This window comes from Candidozyma auris, chromosome 3 (genome assembly GCF_003013715.1).
Source record: "Candidozyma auris chromosome 3, complete sequence".
In the NCBI taxonomy this organism is placed as follows: domain Eukaryota; kingdom Fungi; phylum Ascomycota; class Pichiomycetes; order Serinales; family Metschnikowiaceae; genus Candidozyma; species Candidozyma auris.
In genome coordinates, this window is record NC_072814.1 from 1,935,754 (window position 1) to 1,950,065 (window position 14,312).

The 14,312-nt window shown below is 47.0% G+C and overlaps 8 protein-coding genes and 1 non-coding gene across 9 annotated transcripts; 6 read left to right on the plus strand and 3 right to left on the minus strand. All coding sequences in view use genetic code 12, as the record gives it.

The window, feature by feature from the left end:
• Positions 1-269: 269 nt before the first annotated feature.
• On the plus strand, positions 270-650 carry PFY1 (profilin; the record flags this gene model as incomplete). The annotated part of the gene is made up of 1 exon (XM_029032657.2): positions 270-650. One exon carries the CDS (start codon positions 270-272, stop codon positions 648-650), a length of 381 nt encoding a protein of 126 aa, XP_028892972.1.
• A 1,032-nt stretch (positions 651-1,682) lies between these two features.
• CJI96_0003509 (uncharacterized protein) lies at positions 1,683-2,135 on the plus strand (the record flags this gene model as incomplete). The annotated part of the gene is made up of 1 exon (XM_029032656.2): positions 1,683-2,135. One exon carries the CDS (start codon positions 1,683-1,685, stop codon positions 2,133-2,135), a length of 453 nt encoding a protein of 150 aa, XP_028892971.2.
• Positions 2,136-4,261: 2,126 nt separating this feature from the next.
• CJI96_0003510 lies at positions 4,262-4,334 on the plus strand. Its single transcript has one exon. It is a non-coding gene; the product is annotated as a tRNA-Thr (tRNA).
• An 89-nt stretch (positions 4,335-4,423) lies between these two features.
• CJI96_0003511 (uncharacterized protein) lies at positions 4,424-5,704 on the minus strand (the record flags this gene model as incomplete). The annotated part of the gene is made up of 1 exon (XM_029032655.2): positions 4,424-5,704. The coding sequence occupies one exon, from the start codon at positions 5,702-5,704 to the stop codon at positions 4,424-4,426; it is 1,281 nt and encodes a 426-aa protein (XP_028892970.2).
• Positions 5,705-6,479: 775 nt separating this feature from the next.
• CJI96_0003512 (uncharacterized protein) lies at positions 6,480-7,490 on the minus strand (the record flags this gene model as incomplete). Its single annotated transcript, XM_029032654.2, has 1 exon — positions 6,480-7,490. The coding sequence occupies one exon, from the start codon at positions 7,488-7,490 to the stop codon at positions 6,480-6,482; it is 1,011 nt and encodes a 336-aa protein (XP_028892969.2).
• A 1,341-nt stretch (positions 7,491-8,831) lies between these two features.
• On the plus strand, positions 8,832-9,650 carry CJI96_0003513 (uncharacterized protein; the record flags this gene model as incomplete). The annotated part of the gene is made up of 1 exon (XM_029032653.2): positions 8,832-9,650. The coding sequence occupies one exon, from the start codon at positions 8,832-8,834 to the stop codon at positions 9,648-9,650; it is 819 nt and encodes a 272-aa protein (XP_028892968.2).
• A 71-nt stretch (positions 9,651-9,721) lies between these two features.
• Positions 9,722-10,510, plus strand: CJI96_0003514 (uncharacterized protein; the record flags this gene model as incomplete). The annotated part of the gene is made up of 1 exon (XM_054702128.1): positions 9,722-10,510. The coding sequence occupies one exon, from the start codon at positions 9,722-9,724 to the stop codon at positions 10,508-10,510; it is 789 nt and encodes a 262-aa protein (XP_054558103.1).
• A 1,054-nt stretch (positions 10,511-11,564) lies between these two features.
• CJI96_0003515 (uncharacterized protein) lies at positions 11,565-13,673 on the plus strand (the record flags this gene model as incomplete). Its single annotated transcript, XM_029032652.2, has 1 exon — positions 11,565-13,673. The coding sequence occupies one exon, from the start codon at positions 11,565-11,567 to the stop codon at positions 13,671-13,673; it is 2,109 nt and encodes a 702-aa protein (XP_028892967.2).
• Positions 13,674-13,710: 37 nt separating this feature from the next.
• Positions 13,711-14,121, minus strand: CJI96_0003516 (guanine nucleotide exchange factor DSS4; the record flags this gene model as incomplete). The annotated part of the gene is made up of 1 exon (XM_029032651.2): positions 13,711-14,121. One exon carries the CDS (start codon positions 14,119-14,121, stop codon positions 13,711-13,713), a length of 411 nt encoding a protein of 136 aa, XP_028892966.2.
• Between the last annotated feature and the right edge of the window lie 191 nt (positions 14,122-14,312).

Genomic DNA, 14,312 nt, shown 5'->3' on the forward strand with positions numbered 1-14,312 from the left:
ACGGGCAGCTGACTTTGGAAGAGGTGATGTCAGAAACAAATTCTAAAGGTAGTAAATAAGTAACTAGAACAGTATACCAGTTATCATAACCTAGCCCAAGTTCTAGTTCATTCCCAATTCTAGCCGAATGCTGCACTTCTTGCATACTGTGAAGAAATGTGTTACGGTTTGCCCATCCGTACACCGGTTGTACCTGAGACTGAGAGCCTGTCACGAGAAGATATAATACTTCTACTGGTTACTCTTCCAAACACCTTACAAGATCAATTATGTCCTGGAACGCTTACACAGACAACCTTAAGGCCACCGGTAAGATCGACAAGGCGGCGCTTTACTCTGCCGCCGGAGACTCCCTCTGGGCCGAATCGGGCGGGTTCAAAATTGCTCCACAGGAAATACAAGCAATTGCCGGAGCCTACTCCGATCCCCTGGGCTTGCAAGCACACGGCTTGCACATTGAAGGCCAGAAGTACTTTTTGTTGAAGGCTGACGAGAGATCGGTCTACGGTAAGCTTGACGAGGCTGGAATCATTGCTGTGAAGACCAAGCAGGCCATTGTCATTGCACACTATCCATCGGGCGTCCAGCCTCAAGAAGCCACTGCTGTTGTGGAAAAATTGGCTGATTACCTCATTAGTGTTGGTTATTAAACGCGGCCTCGTGGTGTGAGCCCATTGGTATGATAAGGGGGTATTCCCGGGTAAGCGCCACATATGTACAGAGACCATGATACGTCCTCTTTGTGTTGATATTGTAGTATTTTTTTATGTAGGCGTGGTGACTTCGTTGCTTGACCAACCGGCAATTGCATCGCTTACACCAGAGAATTGAGAGGTTGACAATTGGAGTGTTGCCTGTTATGGACACCACTCAGCCAGGACTGCTCGAATAGCACTTTAAGCGGCGCCGATCTGTTAGGCCAGTCAGCACAGCAGCTCGATATGATGGTGGCAGCTACAATTGACTAGGGAGCTTGATGTTTGTCAGCTATTTGCAAGTAAAGCGATCTGAATGTGAAGGATTTGAGGAATGTACAATACAGATGAGGTACGCAACCGACTGAGTTTGTAGGCAAGCATACTATGATAATTATACGACGCTGGAAGGGGAGTAAAACTATGATGATCAAATCTCTACATTCGCTTGGTACTGAGCTTTTGAAGAAGAAGTGGTCAATGAAGGAGAGTCGAAGCAATCCAGGCATACCAATAATTTCAGCACTCAAACCATTTTTGTTTGGAGAAGAACCCACGACTAGCACACTACGCAAAGAGCCAGAAGTAGAGCAATTCACATACTTAATCAGACATGGGGCGTTTGGAAGACTGAAAGATCCAATTTGTGAGGTACTTCAGGTCTGTGCAAAACGCCCGTCACCTCAACAAAGGTATTCCAGAGCAATCTCAAAACTTAGCGCAAATCATCCATTTAGATGTGATAAAATCCCGAACCAATTTTCACCTCATTATGAAAAGTACAAGTAGTGATAATCGAATTCAAGCATTTCTTAGCAGCCATTCCTGCGCACAGACCCCGTTCAGAGTCTCTCTCACCCAAGGTAACGTGCCGTACTCAATTGAAAACCAACTGTTTCTCATTGGTCCACCAGAGGAGTGTTCGCATCACATTAAACTCACAGCTTATTGAGCAGACTACTCGAATAAAACAGTCGATACCGTATAATGTTCAGAGCCACCTCTCGTGCTGCTGCTAGATTAAACTTTAGGAGATTCAACTCCTCTGGCCATCACGACGCTCCAGCGGCCACCCAGAGCGAAATCGACGTCACCAAGGTGTTCGGCGTTGCTCTTTTGACAGGCGTTTCCCTTTACTTCTACAAAGCTACCAAAGAACCAGTGATCAAGACTCCGTTGTACAGCCACCAGGATGAACGTGAACAAATGAGGAATGAGGCCTACGCCAGAAAATACAAGACGTCGTTCATCAAGTCTTTCATCAGAGACAAGGGAGGTATTGGGGCCAAGCAACACAGAAGACAGGTCATTGGAGCTGTCCCATCGGTACTTATCCCAACACATTCTCCATACTGCAACCAGTTTGGTTCTGGTATCAAGACCGCTGACTTGGGTCCTAGAAAGGAAAGAATCAAGTATTACGCTCCATTGAAAAACTGATCAACTCAACAATCAGGTCACAACAATTTGACGCATATTCCACCGAGTCATGAACCATACATATGGGCTCTTTCGCTCCGACGTTGAGTGGACGTCAGATCCATCCGCATTCATTTCACATGCGGCAATTACACTACTGAATGGTGAACTATGTAATTGCTACACTCTCTTTTGCATTAAATAATAACGATACAAAGTTTAGGTACCTTTTTAGCTCCCATTAGACTTTCTCTCTTATTTACAATCAAAGAACCCATACGTCGACGCCTGAAATAGTACAATGCGTCATGACCTGTGCTCAATCATGAAGAGTAAACACAAATACAGTAATCTTTAGCACTTCCAATCAGTGCACATAGCCTCTGTCTCCTTCATAGCAACATCAATAAAATAAATCAATGCTGATCGACATCTTAGTAGTTGATGTGTAAGTGAAGGTTTCAATTTCCAAAAGTCGATAGCTGGTGTCACAACATTGTGTCAAGTCTATCGAATATATTGGCTGAATAGATCAATTAATTTCTCGAAATGCATTCTTTTCACATTCGTACAAAGCTTTAATTGTACGCAAGGCGTGCCCTAATCTTAAAACTGGACACCACAAAAGAATACCTCATACACTGGCCAAGAGAACCTTCTGCTGAAGCCGAAATAGCCCGATTTATAGTTTTGAGCATCCTTCCAAGCCGATTTCATAATTCACTCTCTTCGTTAACCGAAAGCTACGTTTCAGCCCTTTTGAAATCAGGTAGGGATGACGAAGATGACTTCCACTTTGTAGAGGGAGAAGAAGGAAAGGCTATAAGGTTCTCCAGGCTTCTTGGGACACTTGTAGTCAGAACCATTTTTTTGCCTAGTTGAATAATTGACATAGATTATTTTTACTCAAGACCGGATGAAATGACGTACAATACACTGTAGAAACTTTCAGGAGGGCGTTGATCTTAAGCAGTCTGAGCAAGTACGAATGACTTGATGGATAAGCTTTTCATCTTTCGATCTTACTTAACAAATATGATCAGCATGAGAGGCTTATCTGAGCACTATCAATTCTCTTTTTAAAGTCCATGGATCATTTTTGGGTCTCAGGAAATCGTAAATACCATAAGATGTCAAGTTTTACGTAGTCTACTCAATGAGGGGTAACGCCCCCTGGTGTCAGTGAGAAGACTCCACTGTAACACACGGAATCGAGAATCACGCTATTCAGAGTGTACAAAAGTAACTTGATTTCATCATCTAAAGCTTTCGGCAGGGAATAGGTCGGGGCGTATTTTGAAAGATGCTTCTCCTATAATTTCACTCTGTTCCTTTGTAGGCAATTGGATCATAGAATTTGAAAGGTCATGTTGACCTGGTAAGCTCACCGATAATTTCATAGTTATGATTGGGAATGGCCAAGCCAGGTGATTGGTTGCTCTGACTTCAGTAAACTTGGTGAGGTTGGTCGGAATCCTGCTATTTTCTGGCATAGACTTTTAGTTCTATTAATTTTGCAGCTCCTCAGAGATTATATTGGAGACATGTTCAATGGCAGACGTTGTCCCCATCCAACAAAATCTACTTCTGGTAAGCACTCAATCTTCGCAAGAGTATTCGCAGTTCTCGGACTTTTCCTGGAAACTCCGATGTTGACGCAGGTACTTGCTCGCTTAGATCCCACGCAGATCCTATGAACATAGAGTTGGCGTCTTTACCCTTTACCCATCAATATATTTCCCCTGACTTTTTAGGTATTCTGATCTTTTTAAACAGATAGTAAATCGCTACAGAAAATGGAAAAGTTTTAGCTCACTCATGTCGTGAAGACTCTTACACAAGACCGGGGCAGGCAGGATGGCATTTACTGCCCATAATTTAGGATATTTCATGACCCTCTTTCTTTGCGTAATATCATTTTGATTCTCACTGCTTGCTGTATTCAAGGAAAGAGTGCTCTGGGAGGATGTGAAGCGTTTTGGAGCTCCAAATAATGGCCAAAAAAGCTGAACCCTCATTTTTACCCTATAATTCATAAATAAGAAATTCTAAGAATAATAATGCATTTTTTTAAGTTTATTCACTGGCTATCTGTGATTTGAAAAGCCACAACATAATTATTATGCACAAACATTACACCGAAATAAGCCTTTATGGCCAAGTTGGTAAGGCACCTCACTAGTAATGAGGAGATCGTCAGTTCGAATCTGGCTGAAGGCAATTTTTTTTGTGAAATGACTTGACAATTATTACTCGTTACCTACCATCGAACTGTTGCTGTGCCGTTTATTTGCTATATGTGAAGCAGCTCAGCCAAAGTACTGTGGCTGACCTTGCTGATAAGTAGGCTGCTGGTACATAGCAGCCTGAGATTGTCCGTACATCACTGGAGGGCCCTGCTGCTGGAACCCTGAAGCCTGACCAAATTGGTTTGGCTGGCCTTGGAAGCCAGTGGCCTGCAGTTGTTGTGTCTGTAATTGTCCTTGTTGTGTCTGTTGTCCCGTTGGGTTGCTGTATAGCGACATGATATTCTGCTTCGCAGTCTGTTGGGCTGCAAGTCGAGGGTTCGTTTGTTGCATAAGTAATTGTTGGTGCTGTGGGTTGTTAGGGTCCAAGTACTGGTTGCCGGCTTCGTCAATGTATGAAAGCTGGCCCGTGACGGGGTCCGTATACTGATATATCTGGGGCTGCTGTGGCTGCATGGTTTGTTGTGTCAGCAATGGAGCCAGCACAGGCTGGTTGTTCCACCATTCAGCTGTTCCTGTGCTGCTGGCAGGCTGGCTCGAAGGAGCAGTGCTCGTGCCATTGGACGTGCCAACACTGCTAATGGCAGTAGAAGGACGCGGTCTTCTAGGCAAGTCAGGAGGAATCTCAGATTGTGTAGGGTTCACTTTAGAGTCGTTTTCCAAGATATCTAGCGCTGTCTCGATATCGCCATTGGCCAAGATCAAGCTCTCCAAGGCCAGGTCTCTATCTGAGTAGCCAAACGTCAAGAGCTGGCGCAACTGGCCCGGGTATAGCGACTGCTCGTAGCTGGTGAGTTTTCTGTGGGACAAACGAGGAATCGGCCTGGTGGAGGCCGATCTTCTGCTGTTGATGGTCGACAGTCTAGACCTTCTGCCCAAGGGAGTCAGATGGCCCGAGCCATCAGAGTAGCGGGCCGAGCGATCATCGTAATCTCCATTCTCAATGTTGTCGTCTCTGAAGCGGCCATAGATGTACTTATCCCTCAAGTAACCCTCCACAGGTCCTTCCTCATCGTCATCAGCGTGGGGAAAAGGCACTCTCTTTGGATTCCACTTGTTCCTAGCCTTCCTGTTGCCGATGCGCCTCAAGTGGTCGATCTGCTCATCTGTCCACTGCTCCAACGTGAGCGACTTGACCCTCGAGATGGGCCTCCCCAGCGGCCCATCCACAGAAAGCACCTTCTTATGGACATTGGCGCACCTCCCACAGAGCAAGATGCCCAAGTTCCACGACGCCCATGTCGGGTACTCGGCGCCGCACTCGCTACATCTGTTCAAGTTGTTACGGTTGTTGACGAGATCAATAAGCTGTCTGCTTGCTTCCTTCTCGCGTTTCTTGAACATGGCCCTCTTTCTCCAAGGAGTAGTATCTCTGTAACTTGTCAATTCGGGTGGTGCGGTTAGTTCTGCAGGAGCCATATGATAGACCACTGCTCCCTCACTGAAGCTGTTGCGCGGTAGAAAGGTCTCTTGGCGGATCCGAATCGGAGACTCACGGTGGAAGAAAAGATTATTGCAAGGGTTTGCGTGGGGTGAAAGAAGTCGGACATTGGGTTGGATATGGAAAAGGTCGGTTGGGTTGAGTTTCTGCTGTGTTGGCAGAGGAAGCATAGAAGCGCCCGGTGGGTGCAAATATGCACAGGGTAAGGTTTCCACGCAGCAGCTACAAAAAGGTAGAAGAAGGTTTCATTGAGAAGAGGCGAGAAAAGTGGAGATTGTATGGTGGTTGATGGGTCTATTTCTATGGTATTTTGCTCTGCGAACGCAAGGCTCTGGTGAAGCTGGGTGGAGCTGGCTGGGGGGATGGTTGCTTGGGTGAAATCTCTCATCGAAAGGCTTTCGCAGCCATTTTATACGAGAAGCATACTCATCGACAAGTGGCTGAATACAAGAAAACCCACAACCCCTGGAATATCGCAGAGGATTTTGGGACGAGCAGTTATAGTAATTGCACTTGCCTCGTCTTTTTCGATTATTCAAAGTGGGGCGGAGTGGAGCGGTGGCCAGTGAGCGTGGTCTATAAGCTATCCTATCACAGCTGTCTGGTTTTGCCCATCAAGCCTCTTCTCCACATCACTCCTAAAATGGCGTTATTATCACCATCCCTTGACCATCGCCTTCAGGTTTGACGAGAGCGAGTCCGTGATCTTTTCTCTTTGACGTTCTTGCCCAGGACATCTTTCGATAATGGCATGTTTGGGAGCAACGGGAAATCACCACGCATAATTCCGTCTCCAAAAAAAAGCAACCGGTCAAATTCTAACCGGAGCTTGTTCGCTATGCTTGAGATGTCCAACTCCCGTATATTCCTCTGGATCTCTGCGAACTCCTCTGTCGTTAAACGATTCTCAAAAAGCTTGACCTCACCAATGATTATCAGACAGTGATAGTTCACTTCCGGTAGCCCGTCATTCTTATTGATCTCCATATTGCCACCAATAAAGTTCTCCCACTGATATCGAACCTGCGACTTTTCAGCCTGATCATGAATCATTTTGGTGAGACTTCGTAGGTATGACTTCTCCGGCAGCTCAACGTATCGCGTGGGTCCAAACACATTGAGAGCAATGAATATATTACCTGATCGTGAACTCATATAAGCGTAAAGCTGGGTGTCCACGCGAAGAGAGACCACTTTGTCCTGCGAAGGGATCATCACACCCAAATTCAGGTTCTTCGTGGCCAACAAGTCGGCCGGAGGCTCGACCGATTTCAAGTTTCTCTCAACTAGTCTCACCAAATTCTTGATCTTATTTCTTTCGCCGAAAATGTTTGGGAACAAAGTGATGTGAATATCGTTCATAGCGTTCTTGTTCAGTAGAGAATAGCGTCCCACCAATTGGTTCCGCCGCTGCTCTGTAGAATGGAAGTAGTACCTACTTTTGACTGAAGGCATCTTTTTTGACACACTTTCAAGGACGTTCTGGAAACATTCTCGAAGCAAGACTCTGGTTTCGCTTCTAAGCTTCAACGGTAGGTATGCGAATGCGGAGTGTAATCCGAGACGCTTCATGGAGAAGTTCTGCGAGTAGGTTACAAAGCTCTGGGGATCAGGAAGCCGCTGTTGCTCTTTTTGGGTCTGCAGGTTTTCGGGCTCCTCGTCTGATGAATACCCTGCCAAAGAGTCCATGGCCAAAGGCAAGGCATCGCAGGGTTCTAGTATGGTGTTAGGGTGCAGGTGATAGAAGCATGGGATACAAGATAGCGGTCTGTAAATGGGAAAATTTGAACAGGTTAGACGCTAAGTATATGTTGCGTAGAAAGAGCCTCAATATATCATATTTGTTTTGATGGGAGTTGAGTTTGGAAAGTGTGTCAGCGCAGAAGGCATATCATAGGAGAATATCTTTTCGCAGCCATTTGGTCCAGGATGAATAAGTGCCCTAGATAGTACAGTATGCTTTGAAATGAGACTCCATATACACTGTGTTTTCAAGGACTGCGAGTGCAAAGATGTAAACAGTTCAAGTGGAATTGTATGACCGATTAAAGCGATAACATTATTTCTCTGGAGCAATGCGTGATCAACGCCATCCCACCAGCATTTCTTGCAAGACGAGTCAATGGACAAATCATAAATGGTTTACTTCAGAGAGCTGAGCTGGCCGCTTTTTGATACGCTGCAATTCCGTACGTGATCAAGCATTGTGTTTCCATGAGGTTGAGGATGTATACTTTCAATTCCAAAATCGACATCTCATAGCTATGGGAAACGGCTAGCATACTGGTGCGAAGGTTGAAAGATCGCTTGAATCAATTGAGATTCGTTGCCAAGGCTACCTAGGTTCTCCAAACGTAAATTTCTTGACCCAATCTCACCAACTTCGTACATTTTACCTAATACTCACAACACCAAAACGAAAATTCGAACTGAGGCGAGCATGCAAATTAAACTGTTCACTTGTTCGCACTCGGTGTGGGGAGCAGAGATGCGATGGAAGATAGAGCACAAAGTGCAGCCAAGATCTTCAGACTCAGTGAGTCATACAGCACGAGCAGTTCCACTCAAAAAAAATCCTGGATAACAAATACAGTCATACTGGACCAACCAATCGGATTTTTTTTTTCTATAAATTTTTGTAACCTCGCCTAACTCGCGGGGTTTGTGGATCTATTTTTTTTTTTTTCTTTTTAGTTAGGAGGAACAATAGCTACTAACGCAGCGAAGGAAGCACTCTATTTCGCGCTACGCAGCTTCCCCATTCCAATGGTCCAGGACTCAACAATTTTTATACATTATAGTGTTCCTAATCAACCAGCCTTTCCAGCATGAGGCAACGTTTCTTTGTTTGCCTTTATAATCGTTCTTTTACCGTATGTTCGCTTCTTTTACCGGTTTCGGATCCCTGCTACTCTCTCCGTTAACGGCTTCTCCACACCAGTGCAGGAGATGCAGAGGCAGATGGTGGTGAAAAATCGACTTTTCACATCCACTGCTTGCCCAAAAACTCTCCTGGAAATCCCGCTCAAAATGTCCGAAAAAAAGGACCCGGTCAATTTCATCGAAATCGAACTGCTGTGGCCACAGTCGCCGTCGCCAGTGCCTGAAAAGATCGGTCTGGCTCCTTCAATCCCCAAGGAAGTCTACAACTACAAGCTAGTTCTTGTAGCTATAGCTGCTGCTTCTGCTGCAACCATCATAGGGTACGATTCGGGGTTCATTGGAGGCACGGTTTCCCTTGAATCGTTTCGAGAGGAGTTTGGCTTCAACCAGATGTCCTCCTCGAAGCAGACAGACATCGCGTCGAACGTTGTGTCTGTGTTTCAAGCAGGCGCTTATTTTGGATGTCTATTCTTTTATCCGGTGGGTGAGCTTCTTGGGCGTCGTGTTGGGTTGTTTTTGTCGGGGTTTTTTCTCACGTTTGGCGCTGCCATCTCGTTGATCTCCAACAAAGACCGGGGGTTGGGCGCTATTTACGCTGGACGGGTTCTTACCGGCCTAGGTATTGGTGGCTGTCTGGGCCTTGCGCCAATCTATGTTTCAGAGATCTCTCCAGCTGCTATCAGAGGCAAACTTGTCGGATGCTGGGAAATAGCGTGGCAGGTTGGAGGCATGGTGGGCTACTGGATCAACTACGGTGTGCTTGAAAACCTTGAGCCTTCTAGAAAGCAGTGGCTCATTCCCTTTGCCATTCAGCTTGTTCCTTCGGGGCTCTTTTGGGCCCTCACGGTGGCTCTCCCAGAGTCGCCCCGTTATCTCATTGCCAAGGGTAACATGGACCAGGCAAGGGAGAATTTGGCGTATCTACGGGGCTTCTGCCCAACCACCCTTACTCTGTGTACGAGATGAGTACCATGTGTACGTCGATCGAGGAGAATTTCGCTGTCACTGGACGGGTTTTTTTTGCTCCCCTCAAGGCCATGTTCACCAGGAAACACCTTGTGTACCGCTTGATTCTCAGCACGGCGTTGTTCATGATGCAAAATGGGTTTGGCATCAACGCCATCACTTACTACTCTCCAACCATCTTCAAGTCTATAGGCGTCAATGGCTCCAACAGCACCCTTCTTTCTACGGGGATCTTCGGTGTTCTCAAAGCAGCAGCGGCGCTTTTCTGGATCTTCTTCTTGGTGGATAAAGTTGGCCGCAGAGCATGTCTCATCTGGATAGCCCTCCCGTGCTCCATCTGTATGTGGTACATTGGAGCATACGTAAAGATCGAAAACCCAACCGAAAAGCTTGCCAGTGGCGATACCAGCAGCACCCCAGGCGGTAAAGCTGCCCAGGGTCTCCTCTACATCTGGACGGTGTTTTACGGAATGACATGGAACGGAACGCCGTGGGTGATCTGCTCGGAGATCTTCCCTCAATCTGTGCGTACTGTGGCCCAGGCAGTCAATGCCTCGTCCAACTGGTTTTGGGCTTTCATCATTGGCCACTTCACAGGCCAGGCGATCGATGCCATTGGGTACGGCTACTACTTGTTGTTTGGAGCGTGTTCGGTGGTTTTTCCGGCAGTGGTGTACTTCATCTATCCAGAGACCAAGGGTGTGCCGTTGGAGGCCATAGACTACCTATTTGAAGTGCCTGCTTGGAGAGCACAAGGACATGCTTTAAAGCGGTACCGTGCTCACTACATGGGAGAAGAAGGCGAAGAGAGGGAGAGATGCTCAGGTCTGATAGTGGAAAAACATAGAGATGGAGTTTAGAAAGCTTGAGCAGCGATTCGGCGTTAACAAAAGCTGAGTTATTGATGATGTTACAAAAGAATTCTCAGACTATCACCGTTGAGTTGCCCGGAGGTAGTTGTCAAGTGAAGAGAGGAGACTCCATCTGCACCCGCCCCTCCATGCGCTAGTGCTGCTGGAACTACGCAGTCAGTTTCTGCTAGAGCTCCACCCAAGTGAAGATGTGCTAAACAAGAGAACTGATGTCAGTTTCTGCTACTTCTGCTAGAAAGAAAAGTGCACAGTCACCATCTCAGCAACATTATGATTAGATCCCCACAAGACGCTCCAAGGGCAACTTTCAACTTTATGGAGTGACCACCGCTTTTGTGTCTTTTGGCTGCGAAAAGTGCCAACAAAAAGACCACGCACAAATCGCTGCTGCCTATCAGCACGAGCAAAACGCTTCCCCAACTTGGACAATTCACGAGGCCATACAAAGCGCACCTCTCAAACGCCGCCTTCCACTTCCCAATCCACCGCCTGTGTTTGTGCCACCTTTCCCAGCCCCAATTGCACGTGTTGCAACAAGAACATACGATCGCTCGCGATCCTCCCCAGAAACGGAGTTACCTAATATCCGCGGAGGAGGAGAACAAAGAGACAAACCTGCTTCTCGCTAGCACGGGAGATCCCAAAGGCCCCAGGAACTTGGACACTACCCCAAAGTCCAGTTTCATTTCAAAGTGTGCACCTGTTTTGCTGTCAAGAGCCCTCACCATCGCTGCCTCGAGGCTCCTCCAAATTCATGTGCGCTTTTCAGGAACATCAGTCGATTTTGCAGCCAATTCCATCATGTGCACCAAAAAAGTAGCCCCAAGGGACTCCGGCCCACTTCAGCCTCTGTGCTAACTATGGTGTGCAGAATCCCACCCTCGCTCACTTCCTGCCACTAAGCCCTTCGCTTCCCTACCAGCGCTTTTCACAGGCTCGCAAATGTGGGGACGTCCTATATAAAGCGCTGCTTCTCCAGCTCCACTACTCACTGGAAAACTAACCACAACTAACCAACTGACCAACTAAGCAAAGTGTTATTATGGGCCTCTTTCCGGACTCCGTCGAGGAAAAATACTTGGATGTGTTCATGGCCATCGCCGACGGCTTTGTTCGTGAGGTTGACCCGGCGGTGATTCGTGATTACGTCGACAAGGACTTCCCCCAGGAGAGAATCGATGAGTACGTTGCCAAAGTAGGGCGCCCTTCGAAAATGGAGGGTTTCCGTGAGCTCATCAAGGACGCTATTCTGAGCAACACCTCGGAGTCGGTGCGTCTCTTTGGCATCTTGATGAATGCCTTGGACCTGAGGATCTTGGCTCCCGTGATCACAGGCTCCACCACCTTGGTGAGGGACATGACCGATGAGCAAAAAGAGAACATGCTTAGATCCTGGAGAGACTCGCCTATCCAGGCCAAACAGAGAATCTTTCGTCTTTTGTTCAACTTGACCGTGTCGACCTACCAGAGAGTGGCACCTAAAATCCACAAGGAGGCCTTGGACGTTCCCGATACAGATGTTCGTGAAGTGTTGTACGAGGGCCACAAGCCTGACGAGTTCAGGTACACGATGATGGATCCGCCAAAGTCTGATAACGTCGAGCTCTACTTGCCCAACATCGACGCTGTGATCATTGGCTCCGGTTCCGGCGCCGGTGTCACCGCTCACACCTTGGCTGAAAGTGGCTTGAAGGTGCTTGTTCTTGAAAAGGGCAAGTACTACCATCCATCTGAGTTCAACTTCAACGAAATAACGGGTTGGAACGCTCTTTACGAGGGAGGTGGCCAGGTCCCCACGAGAAACTCGCAGACGATAGTTCTAGCTGGCTCGACCTTTGGAGGTGGCTCGACAGTCAACTGGTCTGCGTGTTTGAAGACCCCTTTCAAGGTCAGAAAAGAATGGTACGATGACTTCGGTGTGGACTGGTTCGCCACCGACGTCTACGACAGCGACATGGAGTACCTGCTCAAGCAAATGGGGGCCTCTACAGAACATATTACACATTCCTTCTCCAACCAGACGCTTCTTGATGGTTGTGAAAAGCTCGGCTACCCAGTCAAGGAGGTGCCTCAAAACAACGGTAATCATACCAACCATTCTTGTGGAATGTGTCACTTGGGGTGCAAGTGGGGAGTCAAGCAAGGCTCCATGGTTAACTGGTTGCGTTCGGCTTCAGAAAATGGCGCTCAGTTTATGGACCAAGTCAGCGTAGAACGTTTGGTTCGCAACAAGAATAATATCACCACCCATATAGAGTGTGTGGACTTGAGAACAGGTAACAAATTCACGATCAAGGGCCCCAGACGATTCATACTTGCTTGCGGCTCCTTGCATTCTCCAGTGCTTCTTCAAAAATCGGGCTTCCGCAACAAGCATATTGGAAAGAACCTCAAGTTGCACCCTATCTCCGCCGTGACTGGTGTCTTTGACTTAAAGACTAATCCTCACTACAACTCCATCATGACAACGGTGTGCACCAAGGTGGATGATCTCGATGGTAAGGCTCACGGTGCCAAAATAGAGACACTTTTGCACACTCCTATGCTTGAGGCTGTGTTTAAACCATGGGAATCTTCCAACCAGTTACGTCAGGACTTGTTGAAGTACCAGGGTGCTGCTTGCTTCATTTTGTTAACCAGAGACACATCCCTGGGCTATGTCACCTACGATAAGAAAAAGCCTGAAAAAGTCGTAATTGAATATGACATCAACAAGTTTGACCGTAATGCTATTTTGCAGGCTATCCTTGTCACTGCCGACGTTATCTACATCCAGGGTGGTAAGGAGATCATCCACCCATCATGGCAAGTAAAGAGATTTATCAGTCACAAGCCAAAGGAGCAGCGTAGCATTCACGACGCTGACTACCAGGCATGGCGCAAGATTGCAGCAGAGACACCGTTGTCCAACTACGGTGCCACATACGGTTCTGCCCACCAGATGTCCACCTGTCGTATGAGCGGCAAGGGTCCCAAGTACGGTGTGTGTGACCCTAGAGGACGTACATTTGAGAGTGACAACGTTTACATCACTGACGCAAGTGTCTTGCCCACCGCTTCCGGTTCCAACCCTATGATATCTACCATGGCCTGTGCCAGACACATTGCCAACGGTATTGTTGACGAGTTCAAGCCCGCACCTAAGTTGTAAGTTTATCTATACACATACTATTATGAAACACCTGTATCTACGTCCTGATTTCCTCGTAAGCAACGCTTTCACATGAGAGGTAGTAGCAGAGCTTTTTGACGTCTGTTTCTTCTGGGTTTCGGAACCCAGCAAATCCCAAGGGACCCTTATCACACTCACTACAGATGAGAAGACGCTCAACTTTCTCTATCTCACCAACCTTCAGGCTGGACTGTAGCTGTGGGGCGGCTTTCGAAACGCCGATGTTGTCGAAGTCCCAAACATCATCAAGCTCAAAGAAATTTCTGGACTCTTGCGCCATAGCTGGAGCGTTGGCGATTTCCCTTCTTCTTTGAGCTAAAGTTTCATTCAAAAGTATGATTCTCGTTTTGCAATTGTCAAAAGGACAGCGAATGATGCTTCTAGGATACTGTTTGCTCTGTATTTCCGAGAAGCCAATGAGTGACATCTAAAAGAAAGAAACGTGAAAGGTGAAGATTACGAAGCTCAAAGTGGAGCGTAGATTTCTGTTCCAAGCGTATGTATGCAAGATCCACGAAGTTCGAGTGAGCCCAATTCACACGACCTACAGAGATTTCTTCAAGAGACAATTCTAATGGACTTTAGGAAAAAAACAGTCCAATAAGGTTCCTTTATCAT